General features: G+C 30.0%; 1 protein-coding gene across 2 annotated transcripts; it reads left to right on the top strand.

The window, feature by feature from the left end:
• The first annotated feature begins 6,023 nt into the window (after positions 1-6,023).
• Positions 6,024-16,026, top strand: LOC126909064 (uncharacterized). Of its 2 annotated transcripts, none has more exons than XM_050691435.1 (6): positions 6,024-6,139; positions 8,820-8,974; positions 9,061-9,234; positions 10,094-10,216; positions 10,938-11,087; positions 15,275-16,026. In XM_050691435.1, the coding sequence occupies exons 1-6, from the start codon at positions 6,127-6,129 to the stop codon at positions 15,731-15,733; spliced, it is 1,074 nt and encodes a 357-aa protein (XP_050547392.1). In that variant the 5' UTR covers positions 6,024-6,126; the 3' UTR covers positions 15,734-16,026. The 2 variants fall into 2 exon arrangements, with proteins under 2 accessions (XP_050547392.1, XP_050547391.1); XM_050691434.1 differs by lacking the exon at positions 6,024-6,139 and adding an exon at positions 6,218-6,633.
• Positions 16,027-18,587: the final 2,561 nt, after the last annotated feature.

Genomic DNA, 18,587 nt, shown 5'->3' with positions numbered 1-18,587 from the left:
GTCCATAACCTATTCAATAATGGTTAAAAAACCGCATTGGTCTTACATTGATGTGGTTGACAATAAAGTGCGTCTTTATTTACAGGTTTCTTGTTACTTTCCTCGTCATGATGAAAATTACAAAAAAACTAGATAGTTTAAGGTTCCCGTTTTAGCGGTACACTCTGAGTGAGTCATCGAAATAAATACCTGACGGGATGAAATGATTAATGGAAAAAATATCTTGTATTTGAAATACCTTAAATTACATTAGTTTCCCAAAACCTAATTTTGGATAATACTCGGAAAAAATGTCGCAAGGATAACCTACTTTGATTATGGTAATTTATTCGTGTGGTACAATAAACGTTCAATTTTATTTTACAACATCTGGACACATTCTGCGCTGTTTCCTGACAGACAAATCGCATATAATTGCATCTCGAAAAAAAGTACATATTTGGAAATAAATTACTTCAAAATTTCGACTTCCCGTTGGAGTTACTATATTTTGTCTTACGTGGGTCACTATGATTTTGCAATTAACAGTTTATTAAGTTCAATTCAAATTTTATAATATTATTCAGAAATTATTAACTGTATCGAGTTGTACCAAAATGTAAAATATNTTATAATATTATTCAGAAATTATTAACTGTATCGAGTTGTACCAAAATGTAATATATATATGATTTATCCGCACTATGAGTGCAATATGTTCGATATTATATCCATAATTTATTTTTGTTAGAATGTTTGTGCACAATACTCTTTCTACAATTGATATATTGAACACTCTGTATAATTTATGCTAAAAATATAAAATTAAACAAAATATAATCAACGTATATTACTTATTCGTTTTAATTTAGGTTGATTTTAGTGTGTATAATCCTTAACTCGTTATTTATACTTGATGCAATTGATTGAACTTTCAATTTGTTGAGGGTTGTATTTAAGTTAAGTATAAAAAGAGTCTGGCCAATCTAAAATTCCATAGACTACGTGACTGTGAACATGTTTTAACATTTTTTTTCTTCTATTTTTGTATGAAGGCTTAGGTATTTTGTTGGATGTCCTATAAAAAATTGTTATGTTCCTTTTGAAATACTTCAGTGAACTCTGAACGGTAATTTTGCGATACCGTTAACAACAAACAATCACATCAAATGCTGATAAATGTTATGAATCAAAATTTTTACGTATTTTGCGGTTCATTGTGGAGAGATGTTCATTTTAATACAATAAACAAAATAATTTGGTTTCAAAGACATTTTTAAAGGTTCAAATTCTCCCGCCTCGAATAAATACAGTTATTTTTATTCATTACTTAGGCATAATGGAAATAGACAAATCTCGACATGTTATAACAATCCTGACGGTTATTCGTTTTCCTCCATTTTGATTTAACCACAATACATTTTTAGACACAACTACTACAATTTGAACATTTTTCAGAATTATTTAATTTAAAATATTATTTTATCGAATAATGATCGAAAATATTTTATCGTAGGAGTAATTTGATCTTTTTCTATACCCGTTGAAGCCATTACATTGGGAACGTTTAAAGTATACTTAATTTGTCTCGTAGGATTTTCGGGTTTTTAAAAAGCAAATTATTTTCTAACTTGGTCGAAACTTAATATTTTGACGAGGAGAGGAGATTACACATTTTTTAACTCATTAATCATCATAAAAAAAGCAGTGAGCCAAACAGGTATTTTACTTGAATGTAGGATGTAAAATCCACGTAATAAACTTTTTTTAAGAATTTTTTCAAACGTCAAAAATCTTCTTTTTAATATTTTAAGTCAAATTTTACATTACTGGGCCTGAGCTGGCCACCATCAATAATAGTAACGCACATAATTAAAAAAAAAAACAAATTTTAAACTTCTCGAACTTTTTATTTGAATGCATTTGATACCTAAGTATTAAATTCAGTTTTTTGTTAAAAAATGTTGATTATTCTGGTTTGTATAGAAAGCTACAGTTTTTTTACTTTTAATAAATAAAAATAATACTGTTCTTTGTTTAAACGAATATATGTTATCAATTTTTTGTAAAACTCATTAAAAATAAGTTATTAAATATATAATAAATCGTTTTAGTAGATTATATTTTATTAGGAAAATAAATTTAATAAAATAATTGCGAATAAGGGTTTTATTTTATTTTTAATAAAGGAGATAGAAGAAAAATAATTTTCAAATAATATGTTTTCAACTTGAAATCGAATGCATTTGATGCTTATTTGTAAATAGCAAGCTCAGTGCCAAGATAATTTATTTGTTTTTTTTATAACAAAGATCATTGATATTTGTTGAGAAACTAAAAATTTATATTGTTGTATAAGTACCGTATCTTTTAAGAGTCGTAAATTTCAAATGACGTGGTTTACATAGTGTTGTTATAAATTTAAACTCTCTCACTATGCAATATCTCTATAGTTGTACGTGTAACTATTTATATTGACTTGATCGAAGTGATAATTATTTGTTCTTCTCACCTATAAACTTGTATTGGAATGCAGTTGTACACACTGAGCTTTCCAATATTCGACAAATGGAAAGCGTGAGTACCTATTCTATAAAAAAATATTCAATTGCGCTAAAATGATGCAATCAGTATATCTCGAAGACCAGTGAATCTGAAAACATTTAACATATATTTCCAACTATATCTAATATCATTAAAACAACAATAAAAAATGAAATAATTATTGTATTATACTATTAAATATATTTAATATTCATTGATGTTGTTTTGCTGGATAATTCGGTGGTCATTGGATAATTTATTCTAAAAAATGGATTTGTACCAAAAGCGATTAATACTTTGAATAATTAATGACAATAACAATAAATAATGATATAATAACGATTATAAATAATCGAAACATAAGTATTGAAATTCTTTATGATTCTAAATTTTAGTTCTAATAATATCTATGAAATAATATCGACAATAATCCAAGCATAGATTGAATAGAAACAAGAATAATCCATAAGATAAATTAGTTTTTGATGGATTCTAAATAATAGAACTTTACTTGAGGTAATAACTGGACAAATATTACAGCATAATCAACTATGTCAAGTTTATAGACTGAACATTATTAAGTTACTGTCAAATGGGTCATCTTGGGACGTTGTTTAAATTTGAAGCGGTTAAACATCTATTGTCATTTTAGTCGTATCAATCTACAGCTAGTAAAATGTTTATGAATATCATTCAGAAACCTAAAATATTAGATCACAAAAATCGAGTGAAGAGAAATCTGTAAAATATTTAACTGCCTCAAGTTGACGGATTCTTTTATCGATGCTTACAAATGTCTAGCAGCACTAGACATCCCGCAATTTCTATTTTTTATAACTATTTTTCACTCAAAGTAACAATTAATTTGTTTTTATTCCCTAAAATTGAAAATTTGTCGGTATAACTTACGAGTTAAAGAATATATAATAGAAATTGTACAAGTATTTGAGAAAATTAACTCGCATAAAATGTGTTCTCTAAAAACTACATAAAGAATTATTTTTTAAACGCAAAACATTTTAAATGAAATGAAATTTTCTTAATTGAAAACATGTTATGACAATATATGATTTCTCGTTCAAATAAGAGATCCGCAATAGTTTTTTCTCAATCAAATTAACAATAAAATGTATGTTTTTTTTCACGTGTATATTTCTAGTATATTCATGATATTAGTATTCATTGTAAATAGAATGCCTGTTCGGATTTTGGAAATCTCAGTCGTAGTCATCAAATAGCATTGATATTTTAACAATAAAATAAATCGATTGTAGCTAACAGTTGCCGCACACGATGTAATGGAGTTATTTACGAGCTGAATAACTACTCTATTGGATTTATAAGTAATCAATACGTGTGCGGCAACAGGCAAAACGTACATCATAATCGTCGTCACCTTAGGTGTCTTGTTCAGCGGCTTATGCAAAAGGCAGTTTTGTTAACAAGACGTTATTTATGGGGCACAGTGAGGAATCCCATATCGGACACCGATCAAGGTTCTGTAGAAACACTCCTCTTTTTCCCATCGACGCTCTTAGGTACGAGATTTGTGATCTATATACGTGTTATTAGTATTTAAAAAACTTGGTATGATTCAATCATACAATGAAGCTTAAATGGTCAATGCCCGTGGCAAAAAACGCGAAATCTGGTTTAGCCATATACTTTCACAACCCACAAAAAATGTCTGTCCATCCAAAACAGCGTATCTTCAATAACAAAAAAAGATTAATAAAATCACTTTTTGTTTTTTGGATCTGCGATAAATAATTATTATTATAATTTATAAAGCTAAATTTTGTTTACGGAGAATATATTTAGGTCGTAAAACAGGTACATGCTAAGGGCATAACAATTTTTTTTTTTTTGGAACACCTAAGTATTTAATGACGGAGATAAAAATAATTTTATTGTAGAATCATAATTCAAATATTAATCAAATATAGTAAACAGTCAATTTTATTAGTTTCTTGATATCTTTAGAATTGTCGTACCAAAAACTGCGAATGTTTTAAATTGGATCTGGTCGAGCTTTTAGATATTTTCTTCAATACTATTTTTTTTTTTAATTATATCTATAATTGAAGTAATAAACAATATTAAAATAATTTTTGTTATTTTTTTTTTTTATCGCAAACGATGAAATAGAGTTGTTCTTCATTTTGTCCCCTAAATATACGTTAATTAATCTCAATAGTTAAAAAAAGAAAAATTAAATCGAGTCTCGGTGATTACATATTTAATAATATATTAATTTTGAGCGACATTTTTAATTTTCTAGCGAACGACATAATTAACGGGAGTGTCGGAGGAAACCTCTCTAAAAGAGATATTTTTATAGAAAGAGATGGAAGATAAGCATATGTTTATAAACTTAAGATCGAATGAATGCCCAAATATTTTCGACGCGACCGTAAAGTATGTTAGTTTTCTTGAATGGACTCGTAACGCGTTGAATGTACTCGGTCAGAAGTACGACACGAAATGCCTTTACTCGGTCAATAAAACGATTGACGAATCGACCTGACTCGTGTTTATAACGCACATGTGCACAATTGATTCGGCAATGCAAGTTTAAAATGAAGATGTAATCTTTTTGTTATTATAACCATCAAAGAATTGCGCCCGTTCCTCGTCATCTTGTCAACAATAAAATATTTGGGATTTCCCATCCAATCGCGCACGGTTTGTAAAAGTGCGCGTAAACTGCGTTTTTTCATTTGACGCTCATAAATAACTCGCACTCGGTTGTCGCCTTTGTACGGTACACTGGACGCGTGGGTGGCAAATTCCACATCGAGTCAAAAAAAGGCTTCCGAACCGACACACGGGCATCGGGCAGTGTAACTACCGTTTAAAATTACTGCCGAGTCCCGACGGGGGAGAAACACTATCCGCAACAGGCGGCCGATCGCATTATGCTGTACGAGTAATATAATGATTATAATAATGTTTTATATAATGTAGTGCGCGCGTACAAACACCGGTTAACCGTATCACCAGTGTTGGAATGGCGTTCGTCCTACCTGAACCGAAAACATTTACACATACGCATTGGATACGGCTGCTCGTTCGATAATTTTTTTTATATTGAGGTGACCCCCAACTGCGGTCGTCAGTGTATGTGGGCACTAGAGGCCTAATAAATAATTACGAAACGAATGACCGCGAGTGTGTTATAATTTGTATGAGACGACTAAAAAAGTCTATTTAAAGTGTACGTGTTCTGTGCAAGGAGAAAAAAATCTTAAGGACAAATTTTCGATTTCTCCAACTCGATAAACAAAAATTGTTTCTACGCGTGAGCATAGGGAAAATTCAACGGACTCGGAATTGTCGCGCGAAAAAGCAGACGCGAAAACTGTTCGCAAACCACGTAACTGTGACACGGATGGAAATCGTGACGAAAGCTCGAAAGGGTTAAAGAGGAACGTATCGTTCAAGTGGGCGGTGTTGGCATGGCGCGATCGTGTTGACGAGTATAGGGGGGACCGCGAACGGGGAACTGTATGGCGATGCTCGTGAGTTTTTTAGTGCCTGACACGATGCGCTGCAGACAGCGCGGTCGATGCACCGTCTCGCACTACACGATCCGCCGGAGACATGATTTTCAAAGGTAGGATTGAATCGCCATACACATTATGCTTGTTTAACCGTAAAACAGTTGGAAATCTTATCATGTATTAATTTTTCTTCGTCGTTAACAATACTCACAAGCGGAATCGAGTGTTTTTTTAACAGGGTCCTTGTTCGGCTGCGCTCCGTTTTTTGCAACGCTTCGCGTTGGCCTTCCACCGTTTCCTGATGGCCGCTCTCGTACGGGATGACAATCTATTCTAGTAAAACCTATTCAGTGTAATAATCCGCGTTTACGATGACGTCAACTTTATTATTCTTAAATGCTCCGGTGCGTCCAAAAACGAGTTGTGCAGCAATAGGTTTTTTTCGAGGTCGGAAACACCTCGAAGGCGTGTAGAGTTTACGAAGTGATCTCATTTGCAATCTTTGTCGACTCGTCACACGCGTTCCGTCAGTGAGTGTAACGCTTCGTTGTCTCTACTTTGTGCTTTGGATAGATGCGAATCTCCAGCCTACAGTACGTCTGGTTAGGTGACTATAAAAATTATTTTATATTTTCAAGTTTGATTTGATCATTGTTTCGTTGTGTACATTTGAAAGTCTTGCAAAATAATAACGATTTTATTTTATAAATTTGATTGAGTTTATTCGTTGATTATTAAAGTCTTATCGACTTACCAAGGAGATCCGAGTCCGAGATGTACAATTATTATATATTAAATAAAAGTCGACGTTAAAAATAACAGCTAAAACTTGGAGGTTTCTTTTGAATCTTTGTGAATGAATCGCATCATGAAAAATGATATAAATTGTGTTCTCCTGAGACATAAAACATATTAGATATTTGATTATATAAATGAAATCCTATTTATCGTCAAATTATTAAAATTAGTAATATATGAATAACTCTAAAATCGGCTGCCCTATATGTCAAATTAAAAATGTATTGAAGTTATCCGTCGGAAACGTGAATGGTGTTCTTCTTGAATGAATTACTTTCTGCTTAGACGTCTATCAAACACTCATTTGATGAAATATCTGTTATGTCTGTGCGTTGATTCATTATCGTTTTAATAATAACTTACACTTTTTGTACATAGATAAATTAAATGTATGACATTTACTGTTGAATTGCATTATTTGTAGTTTTGTATTANATAGATAAATTAAATGTATGACATTTACTGTTGAATTGCGTTATTTGTAGTTTTGTATTACCACTTGCTCGTCGTTAAGTTTTGTTGGCTTTACAGACACACAACCTTGAGACAGGCAGCCCCATAGACGTCAAAAAATGAAATATAATTCACGTTTCAATAAGCTAACGTGGTTTAGGCTAGTGTTTTTTTTATTATTACTATATTAAAGAATATATCATTCAATTACGTTGAAATTCGTTCATCAATATGATACTTTCAGATTTTATAAAACAAACTTTCTTAAAGTGTATGGCCAGTTTAAGGGACACTTAACATTTTTTTAGTTTTATTTATTTTTTTATGTAATAGTTTCGAGATTTTAGAAATCAAATTAATTTCTTTACATAAAAACGGCTTAAATTTTACTACAAACCGAATAACATAACTTGTATCACGTGCTGTGTACGTTTAATAAGACTAGGTGATAATTACAATACTTATGTATTATCTCGTAAAGTATATTTTCTTCTTGTGTTAAGCTACTTACAGCTTTCTTAATTTCATTGTAGAACGGTTAGTTAAATTTCACATTGCATCGGGTATATTTATATATTTTGTAAATCTCACTGAAAAATTTTTATTAAGACATATTTTGTGATCTGTTACAATTAACTGTTTAGAACTAGTTTTATTATTTTCTTTAGATAGTATTATACAGTTCTTTTAAGATCAAAACATATGATATATCAATATATTTAATCATTTTTAAGAATTTTCATTTTCTATATTAGATGTTATTGGTAGATACAAAAAATTTTAATACTAAATAGTCACGAAAATATTAAAATAAAAATGTGACAATATTTTATTACTTTTTATTAATATATTTTTAAATATTTTATTTTGAAGAATGGACATTATACTTCGGTTTAAATAATTTTCTTTCTAAATAATAATTTTGTGATATTTGAATACAGTGACAGTTATACGGAGGGGGTCAATAGGAGGATAGTTCCTCCGGTTCTTGTATTTTTAAAATATTATAGTAAAAGAGTATTTATACAATATAGAGACAATTTTTATCATATTCACCCCACTTAATAGTAATTTTTAAACACCACTCTTTGAAAATAATTATTATCCAAATATTCAATTCCCAAGTATTAACTAAAAATTTAGATAAATTAGTTGTTATTAATCAAATCTTATATTACATAGATAAGAAAAACTTTCACTACCTCTTCCTCTTCAACCCCCTTTTTAAATAGTATTTGTTCTGAAGAATCTATCTACCTCGCCTCCCTTAACATCACTGTAATATGTCTATGATGCGACTTTATGTAAATTCTACGTAGAGTATATTTATAATTTAAAGTGTATGAAAAACATTCATAAAATCAATTGGCTAAAGTTTAAAACTATTCAGCTAATTGTTACGTGTTTAAAAAATATAATGGATTTTATATATCTTTAAAAATATGTTACTTTTTTGAAATCTATTTATACTAATAAATAAAATAAACACTTAATGTTCGTGTGAAAAAATAAAACTGTGGTAATTATATTTACATATTTTAGCCAGTCATAAAACATGTCGAATACTTGATTCAACAATACAATTTTTAATATTCATCTGCACAGCGACTCCGGTGGTTTCGGAAGTCTCTATTGTTTCACATTTCACCAACGTACCAATAATTTCACTGACCTCTAAACAGTGCGGTCAAGTATTGGTAAGCAATAATTGATCTAATAAATTTCAAGTGCTTCGCATTGTTCGTCGAAACTTTAACTAAGACATATTGACTGTTATGTTTAGTTTTCTGACGAACATCTATTCAACGACATATCCACACCACTTCCTTTACAAGGTATGGAGTCATTACAGAAAGACGATGAAATTAATGTACTACGAAGAGTACAAACAGAGTTGAAAAGGGCTAGAATGCATTACAAACGTAATGTAGACCTAGCCGAGAACCTTTACTTACCAGTAAGTAGTATCATTTTTGTTCAATTTTTTGTTATTAACGACAAACCGAGAGACCAATTACCCAATAACAATAAAAGTAGTGCGAAAAGTATTCTTCAACTCGTTCTAAATTTTACGTTTTTATTACTATTACAGTTTTTAATTATTTCCTTGGTTTTAATAGCGTTCTGATTAATTAGACGTATTAAAAGAAATAACATTACTACTCGGCTGTAATTTCAGAGAATACTTTTTTTTTTTTTGGACAGTTAAGCTATTAGACGATCTGTTTCTTTCATAAAAGTTAGGTTCGTATAACTAAAATGTTTCACCTTTTCATAGGTTATAATTTTTTTTAATAATCATTATTTTGAAATTAGAAACGATTGTAATATAAGATTGAAATATGTCAACGTCTACTTTAAATTTATAATTGGTATAGTATCTGCTCAGTAATTATTATGAACCATAGCTAATATTAACGATAGATGATTATATTTTCTAACAAATATAAAAATGTCATATACAATATTTATCATTTTATTAAAAAATATTCAAAAATTAAGTGTCGATTAAAGTAATTAAATAATAATTGTAATTATTATTTAATCTATTGGCCATTGGTTTTTTAAACTAATCATTACAATTTTACTTAATTATAAGTCAGCGCAAAAAAATAAATATCATCAATTGCGTTATTATGCAAATGAATATGATCTTTCAGACTGAACTCCTAAGTTCCGTTTTTATGCTAAAAAAAATAATTTATTGTGATACAATACATCATTTATAGCTAATTAGTGTGTCTGATTATGAATTTTAATTGTTTTTTGTTATAATATTGCTGGGAATTGAAAACTTATTTTTAGTTTATGTTTAGGTCAAGTCCGAAATGAAAACGGACTACATATTACGAACTAATGTGTACCAATATGAGTGGCTACCTTTTAGTCCAATGTTATGGTACGATAAATATGTCAAACAACTTGACAAAGAGACCAAGGTGAGCAAATATGTTTAAACAAATTGAAATGTAATTAAAATAATGTTGCCATTCCTTATTTAATCAGCATTCCTAAAAAGCCGAAAAATTTATAATTGAATTTAACTGCAAACATTTTTGGTATAATGTCTGACAGTCTAAAATACTAGTCAATTTTAAGTATTGAAATTTGTTTTGCAAAAGCTGTGTACAATATTTAAAATTAAAATTTTATTTCCATTATTCAAATTTAGTCTTATCATAAAATGTTTGATTTGTGGTGATTTGAAAAAAGCAATTATGCAAATATTTTTTAATTGAAATAACTGTATTCAAATGATTACAAAATAATAAAATATGATAAGTCACAGTCGGTTTCAAAATTTAACTACCAATAAAACACACAATTATTAAATGTATTCAATTTTACTACAGTGTTGTATTATAATCAAAATTAATAGTTGTGTCCAACGCATTTTCCGGTAAATGATTGAAACTTAATGATGGAGTGATTATTATAAAAATAATTTAAGCGCCATAAACAAATTTATTCTGTTTGATCATATTATAATTTTGTAACAGTATAAATATGAACAAAATATTGTGTCTACGACGGCCCACTGACCCAATGAAGATTGATGAGTTTTAAATTCCTAAATTGTTGTTGTAGTCAATAAAGACAATATTAACATTTAACAATACATTTTTTGAGGTTATTATTTTATTTATTTATTTTTTTTAGTTGTTTATGTTGTTGCCCATGCTCAGAGATTCATTGCACAATTTCTCTGTAACATTAGACCAAATGCGAAATTTTAATGAAACCAACTCCACGTTCGATTATAAAACAAGAAAATCTTTGATCGACGATTTATATAAACATCTAATCGCTGTGAGTACATTAATTAAAAATGTAATATTAATAAATTATTATTTGTAGCTAGTCGGAGATAAAATATTCAATTAGCGTCCTATAAGACATTTGAACAAATCATATTAGTATTTATCATAAATAAATGGACTAAAAATTATTTAAGTCAAAATATTCTCTAAACACTATTTAATCGCATACAATAATATTATGTCCTAGAGCAGTAGCTTTACTGGTAGACTTTAGGTGGCACAATGGATAATAACCCTTTCAAAATTCAAGTTGGTCACTTTTGGTTAGGAATAAATTTATGGATAATTAATAGACAAGTGGATTCATAACAATATAATTCCCTTCTGTACAAGTTAAATTATTCGTCCGCTTAGATTATTCATTCCTTCATTTTGACAATCTCACATTTTGTGAGAAATCCAAACAAATTTTAATTATCAAATGACGGTCGATTTAAAATTGATTTTTAAGTATTGTTATTTATGTTTTAACAAGTTTTATACCGATACTGTGATCTAAAAAAAAAAAATAACTTAATAACTCATTATTACATGGTGTAAAAAAGACTTTTAGTCGTTCGGAATAAGGAAAGATCCTATTCCACAGTCGTTTTCTAAAAACTTGACCACATCTATTCGAATAAAGTTATCAAAGACTTGAGGTGCGCAACAAAATCGAGGTGTGCACGTTATGCACACACACACACACACATTAAATAATAAGAGCGTGTAATACCAGAACGACAACTAGCACTCTTATCGAAGACCTCCTACGTAGCACCCGTTGCAATAAGTGGACGCCGTGGCAATCGCTGCAGCCACCTCTTGCGTTTGCAACGACTGCGGACATTGAAGGCCGGTCCGAAGGCGTTTTCATCAAAGAATAATAATATTATTAGGGGCGCACGCACATAATGTTATAATACACAAGTACATGCATGTAGATACCACTCGCTATCACTGTGTTTTTTTCAGCAACACCTCCCGTTGTGACAACAACGACTCCCGGTGGAACACGTGTTCTGTCACAATGATATTGTTTGCTGGCCGACAGAGAGACGGTGACAAAGAGAAAAAGAGACGAGCGAGAGAGAGAGGCTTCCGTTTGTTTGACCTGTCAGGGAAGAGACCGGTGTGTAGGTGCAAAGAAAACGAAACTATGCGATTAGTGTGTAAGTGAGAGAAACGAGTGTCCGTTGCCAGCAGCACAAAGGTCCAGAATACATACGAGGATCGGGTACCGGGGTCGAAGCCACGGCTGATATAGCAGCACGATGACCAGGGGTCCTTAGCCAAGGTGGCGGTCGAGTCCAAAGAGATCCGTTTGGCTGATAGTGTGCCTTTAGTGCTGGACGGGTATTGAGACACTTGGAGGCTAAGCGACAGAGAAAGAGAAAAAGGTTTCACGCGATTTGTATACATCCGATTTAACGCGCATCTTGACAGTTTTAATAATGTTCTCCAATAAAAGGAATCGCTCTACGCAGGTCCTCGAAAATTATTATGATGTCTTTCATACTTGTTGCACACGTTTCTCTTGTCAATCTCCGAGGAAAACATCAGAGCACACTATCCTTTAAAACCGCCGTAGGTTATTGAAATGTTAGTGCTACGATTAGTTCTTATCGTATTGATAATACTCATTAAAGTTAAACATTTAACGATGTTGTTCTCTGAGGAATGATAAGCATCGAATGCGCCCACCCTCGCAATAAAAATAATTGTATCTCATAGATAGGACCAGTAAAAAAAATTTTCTTACACATGAATTGACCCTCGTAAAAATATTCGAGTTGATTTATTTGGTTTGTCAGTAGAAAACAATAATATTGTTTGGTCGTTTAAAGTTTAAGCACTTAATAGGCGTTATACTATTATCACGTTAGTACATATTTAATGTGCCCAGGTGTGTAGTCAAAGAGAAAGAGATTCATCTGAACATTTCGGTATTATTGTTGAAAAAAGGCTTCAATAAACTTAACGCGACTTTAATAAACATCACGTGATCGACTGACTTATCGAAAAAATCCCCTTGGTAATAAAGTTTTCAGCATACTACTAAAAGGGCCCATAATAAATATATCAGTAATTCCATGAATATGATTTATTACCGCATGGAAACATTGACAGGAATTAGTAGGAAGACATAATCCTTAAAAATTAACAGAAAATTAGACATATTATTTTGTGTACCGAGTGATGAATGAGAACTTAAATTTTTTTTATCGAGCTTCTTAAGTTTTGTTTATTCGCCCGTCCAAATTTATATGATGATCACTTAAAAATTAACACGAGATAATAGTTTTTCTAAGTTTGTATCTGAATTTGTTCAAACATTCAACACGAATAAGGCTTCTCTCTTGTTCGTTTTAAATTTACTATTATCGCATTAGGTTTTTTTTAAATTAAATGGAATTCCTTTAGATATTGTTTTGGCAGTACATTACCACTCGGTCCGAAAACGAGTATCGGTAAAAAATGATTTCTGTTACATAATTCAATAACACTGCAAGTCCGTTTCCGGGTCTGTTGACGGCTTACCGGTAGCGCACGCGACTGTAATGTCCCTAAATTGTCTATGAATGACCGCACGATTACACCACTGACCGTGTCTAACAACCATGAACCCAATAGGTATTATTATTATTCGGACAACTCCTACTATTATTTAGGTGTGATTGTATTGTACTGATACGCTTACCTACTTTTCGCGAAGATCGATCGAGGGAATACCACTGCACGTTTATCAAGTGGTTTAATTATCGACCACACAAATCATCGGTTTTCAATGAGCGTTACATCATAATACTTTTGGTGAATAACTTTTGCGCACAACCAGACCTGGGTACTTTTGGCCGCCCCTACAACTGGCGCCACAAGAGCAAAGGTGTTAGACACCAATTGAATATAAACTACGCTGCTCAAACGCGTATAAAGACTAGAAAAAAGCAGATGTTTTATACAGACGTCCCAGAATAAATCACCGTAATAATAAAGGCGTGAATGTTTGTGCGGTCTCCATTGATGAGACCCGGCGGGACGCCTCTGGTTAGCAATCAACGTACATAACTCGGCAGTTTTTATCTATTCACGTAGAAAAATTATTGTACAAAAGCACCAAAATGTCTGCACATAAACGTATAACATGTTCCTTTCGCTTAGCGACACGGATGAAGAGACAATCATAAATTACTGTTATTATTATTGTATTCCCGGTCGAAACAGCCAAAGCGGCTGCCTTTTTCGAGTTACAAATTTTACGGCTCTTTTTTTTAAATACAACGACCGCTAGACTTCCACTCTTTCTACGGTTTTCAACTAATTTGAATATTTCACTGAATCAGTTCAATTTATAGCCAAACAAATTAAAATATCGGCCATTGAAAATTTTAGAAGGATAAGATTTCGTTTTAAGAGAGAGAAAATTAAGANATTTCGTTTTAAGAGAGGAAAAATTAAGATCCGGGCCGTTCTCAGGAGGAGGAGGGTGGTAGCCCTACTAGGATATTAAATTTTAATATTATTATTTTTTAATTAAGTAAGACGATCGTAAATGAATCGCTGACTTAAAATTTAAAATGATCAAATATTATTATTTAGTTCTGAAGCTCTACAGTAAGTCCTGAACAAAATGAATTGTTTCGTCAACTAATAATAAATATTGAGTCATACATTAAATGATCGACTTTAAAACTTATCATTATGTTGTTAACATATACTCACAATAAGAGATAAATTGTTGTGGTAGGTTAACTAAAAAACAAGAATGATTCTTACAAATGAACTTATACAATTTTTATGAAATTAGGCGACTAATATTTGTAAATGTTTAATGACAAGTGGTGTAGTAGTTTATTTAACCAAAAAAATTGTAATTTTAAACTAATCAGAGTTTGATCTAATATTATAAATAATTTTTAAGTAAAAGNTATAGTAGTTTATTTAACCAAAAAAATTGTAATTTTAAACTAATCAGAGTTTGATCTAATATTATAAATAATTTTTAAGTAAAGGTTAAATTGTTGTGTTGAAATAAATTATTTTTTGTAAATATTTAACAGTCAATAAAAAGTTCTAGAGGTTAATTTGTTGATGGGTACACTGGTCAATTATTACCATTAATTTAAACTACTTTATTATTTTTATTTCCACAATTTATTTTTTATAAATTAAAATTAATAAAACACTTTTTTGTAGGTACTGTGCGAAGTGGAAACTGCAATAGTCAATATTGGATCGTGGCGTAATTGGAAGATTCCAGAAAGCGCCCAGTCCGTGCTTTTGGGCGGAAAGGGTTGGGACCCGAGTCCAGATCACACGGCCATGCTGATTCAGGATTGGGGTGTGTTGACCACTTACTATAGGTTCCTAAAAGAATCGTTGAACATAAGTCACGAAATAGTGCACGGTCGGCCGCGTGCTTCTTCTTTCCCCAGTTCCACCCCTAAGTTCCGGCATCGAAAAAAGCAGTCTGCTTCCACGCCGTCCAACTTTCGATCGACAACTCATCACCGTCGACGTCACTCGTCGTCTGTTCCCACCACAACCGGAAAATCGGACTTGACGACACCTTGGCCTTGTCTGAGGCATAGTGTGTGTGGTACCCAACACAAACGCCGGCGGCGGCGTCACGTACAGTACTCTACGGTCATGTAAATCTGTTAAAAAACATAAGCTCCTCCTTGAAATCTCCCACTTGTATTTGCGTCCCCAAAATGCGTTTAGTCAATTATTTTTATAAACACGCGGGCGCCAGTCGTTCGGCTAACGGGCACAGCTTGTTGTATTATAATATTATTAAGAACCTGTTGTAAATAAATTATTATTGTTAATGTTATGTACTGTGTCAATATTTTGGAACGTGATCCATTGTTCTTATAATGTTCTTTTATTTTTAGTCTGTTATTATTTAATTGCATAAAAATATTGAAAAAATTATTAATCTTCAATTTTTTTTTGGAGACAACCTTTCAATTTAAAATGTACAACATTTCATTTTTAGGGCTATTTACTATGTTTCTAACAATACTTTAAAAGTTTTGATAAAAAGACATGACATAGTCTGAGACTGTCAAAACTTATTAGTGCAGTGACATTGATTTATGGTTAATCACTAAATTACTCCTAATATACTAATAATAATAATTAAAATTTCTTTTTTTTATTATTTCTCGATTTATGAGTGGTTAAATATTTTTTTAGGTCTTTCCCTTATGAGAGTGCCAACTTTATTTTCTCAAATGGCAATATACATATTTAACTGGTTCATATTAAAAAATATTATCATTCTTAAATGTAGACTGGCGGTGAGGTTTAGGTTATATTATTTTTATTGTTACGCATCACTCAGCTCTAAATAAAAAAAATTTATAACTCATGAAATACTAGTTCAAAAGTTGTTATAGACCAGTCATTTTCTTAGATGATTTTCTATCATATAATTAAGTTAAAATATGTTTAGTTAAAATTTAGCTAAAAATATTTTACCGCTTAAAAATTGAAAAATAAATACTACATAAATAATCCAAAAAATAAAATTCTATAATTATTATTGTTTTAGAAGAAATTTAGTCAATATGATAAAAAATTCATTTATACCTTATCGAAATTATAAAATCATAATTTTATTATTATTTGAAATGCGTATGATGTGATTTTAGAAATTTTCCTAAATTGGCCAAAAAGGAAAAGTTATTCACTTTTAAATTTATCTATTTAACTTCAGATATTTTAATCAAATAAAGTTAAAAGTCATAGAAATACAAAATCATTTTTTGGCTTGATGTTTATTCGTAAAATTTTTAATATTTTTGTTATCATACGAATATTAACCAAGTAAAAGATGACTATTTTTCCATTATAATATTTAAATAAATATTCATTACTTCAAATAATTGTCATGTTTAATTCCATATATTTACAGAAATTATTATGTACTATTTTTTTTGATTTTACATTCTACATTAATATATATCATATGCAGAAGAATATTCCCCTTACCCTGAAAATTTTATTGATAATTTTCTTTATCCCTTAATCTCTATCCCTAACTCATGAATATGATATTATTATGACATATTTAATTATTTATTACTTTTCTAATCTTTAAAATAATTGTTTTTGGTTGAGTTCCGGTACTTTATACGATTTTTAAAAACAAATAATTTCAAGTTCTGGTTGGGTTCTCGGTTCATTTCCGTCATCTTCTTCAGAGACGATTTTTAAACAGTTAAAAAGTTCTTTTTTAAAAGATTTCAATCACTGTTTGGTACTATTATGTACATAAAATTTTATTTCATATACGATGTGATTTTTTTAATATTAGCCACTCGATTTCTTTTAAAATAATAATTATGTTAAGAAATTTCTTCATGCTATTTTTGAATTTTATACATTTATCAATTATTAAATTTTTTTTTTAATTTATAAGAGGTTGGTAGTAACCTCTATATTTTAATAGTAAACTTATGAAATAATTGGTCAAATGTTGTTATCAACCAGCCATTCTCTTAATTAAATAATTTTTTTTTTTATAAGTTATTTAAATATCAAATATAATGACATTAAAAAATTTAAGTTGACACTCATATAAGGTATAAGAGATTAATTAAACAATAATTTAATAATCGAGAACTATATGAAAATAAAAAATCATTTTCTTAACATAATTATTATTTTAAAAGATATCGAGTGGCTAACATTAAAAGAATCACTCTGAATATAAGTATATATTAGAATAAATGAGAGTACATTTCATTTGTTTTATTTAATAGAATATATAAAATATACTTCTCTATACCCATAAAATTCTAATAATGATATGAAAGTTTTAACGGAAAAAATATCTGAATACAAGGGAACTGTGGAAGCAAATTACACGAAATATCCATAGATGTTTTTTACAGATATTATGCATCCGTGCATATGATATTATCCGTACTTCATAAATAGACAAACGTAAGTCACATTAAATTAATTTTTCAGGAAAGCATAAAAACAGAAAAATCTAATTTAATTGAATCGCTATAGAAATTTAAAAAAAATCAGTTTGCTAATAATTTTACATTACAAAAACTACTCGGTTAATATACAATTAGTTTATTAATTTTTTATGAGAATTATGTGGAATTTGTTTGGCGCAAACTTAACTTAACAATTAAACTCTTTTTAATTTAACTCTTTTTTTTTGATAAAATATGAAAGGGGAGGGGGCAACGTAACAGAATTTTGCTGATGCACATTAATGTATAGTATGCATAATTACACATACAAAAATGTAATAATTTGAAAATCATAATTTTTGGACTAGCGTTAGTCTAGTTTTGAGATACAAGTATTTAAGATGTGCTTATAATATAAGCTTATCTTAAATAAATTATATATATTTTGATCGTCACTTTATCGTTTATAAAGGAATGACTTTAAAAAGAAAATTGTAAGTAAAAGAGCTTTAATGTATTTTTGTAGTGGCCCTTTAAAATCTACCATCATCAGAATAAATGTACCTTTG

This window comes from Daktulosphaira vitifoliae, unplaced genomic scaffold (genome assembly GCF_025091365.1).
Source record: "Daktulosphaira vitifoliae isolate Bord-2020 unplaced genomic scaffold, ASM2509136v1 Scaffold_100, whole genome shotgun sequence".
NCBI lineage: Eukaryota > Metazoa > Arthropoda > Insecta > Hemiptera > Phylloxeridae > Daktulosphaira > Daktulosphaira vitifoliae.
Note: the sequence above shows the minus strand (reverse complement) of the source record. Positions and strands in the feature narration are given on the sequence as shown.

Excerpts from the sequence above, each read along its gene's own strand:
- LOC126909064 (XM_050691434.1), top strand. The coding sequence starts at position 6,600 with ATGCGAATCTCCAGCCTACAGTACGTCTGGTTAG. Across the intron at positions 6,634-8,819 it reads CCTACAGTACGTCTGGTTAG|CCAGTCATAAAACATGTCGA; the intron begins GTGACTATAAAA and ends TACATATTTTAG. Across the intron at positions 10,217-10,937 it reads AACTTGACAAAGAGACCAAG|TTGTTTATGTTGTTGCCCAT; the intron begins GTGAGCAAATAT and ends TATTTTTTTTAG.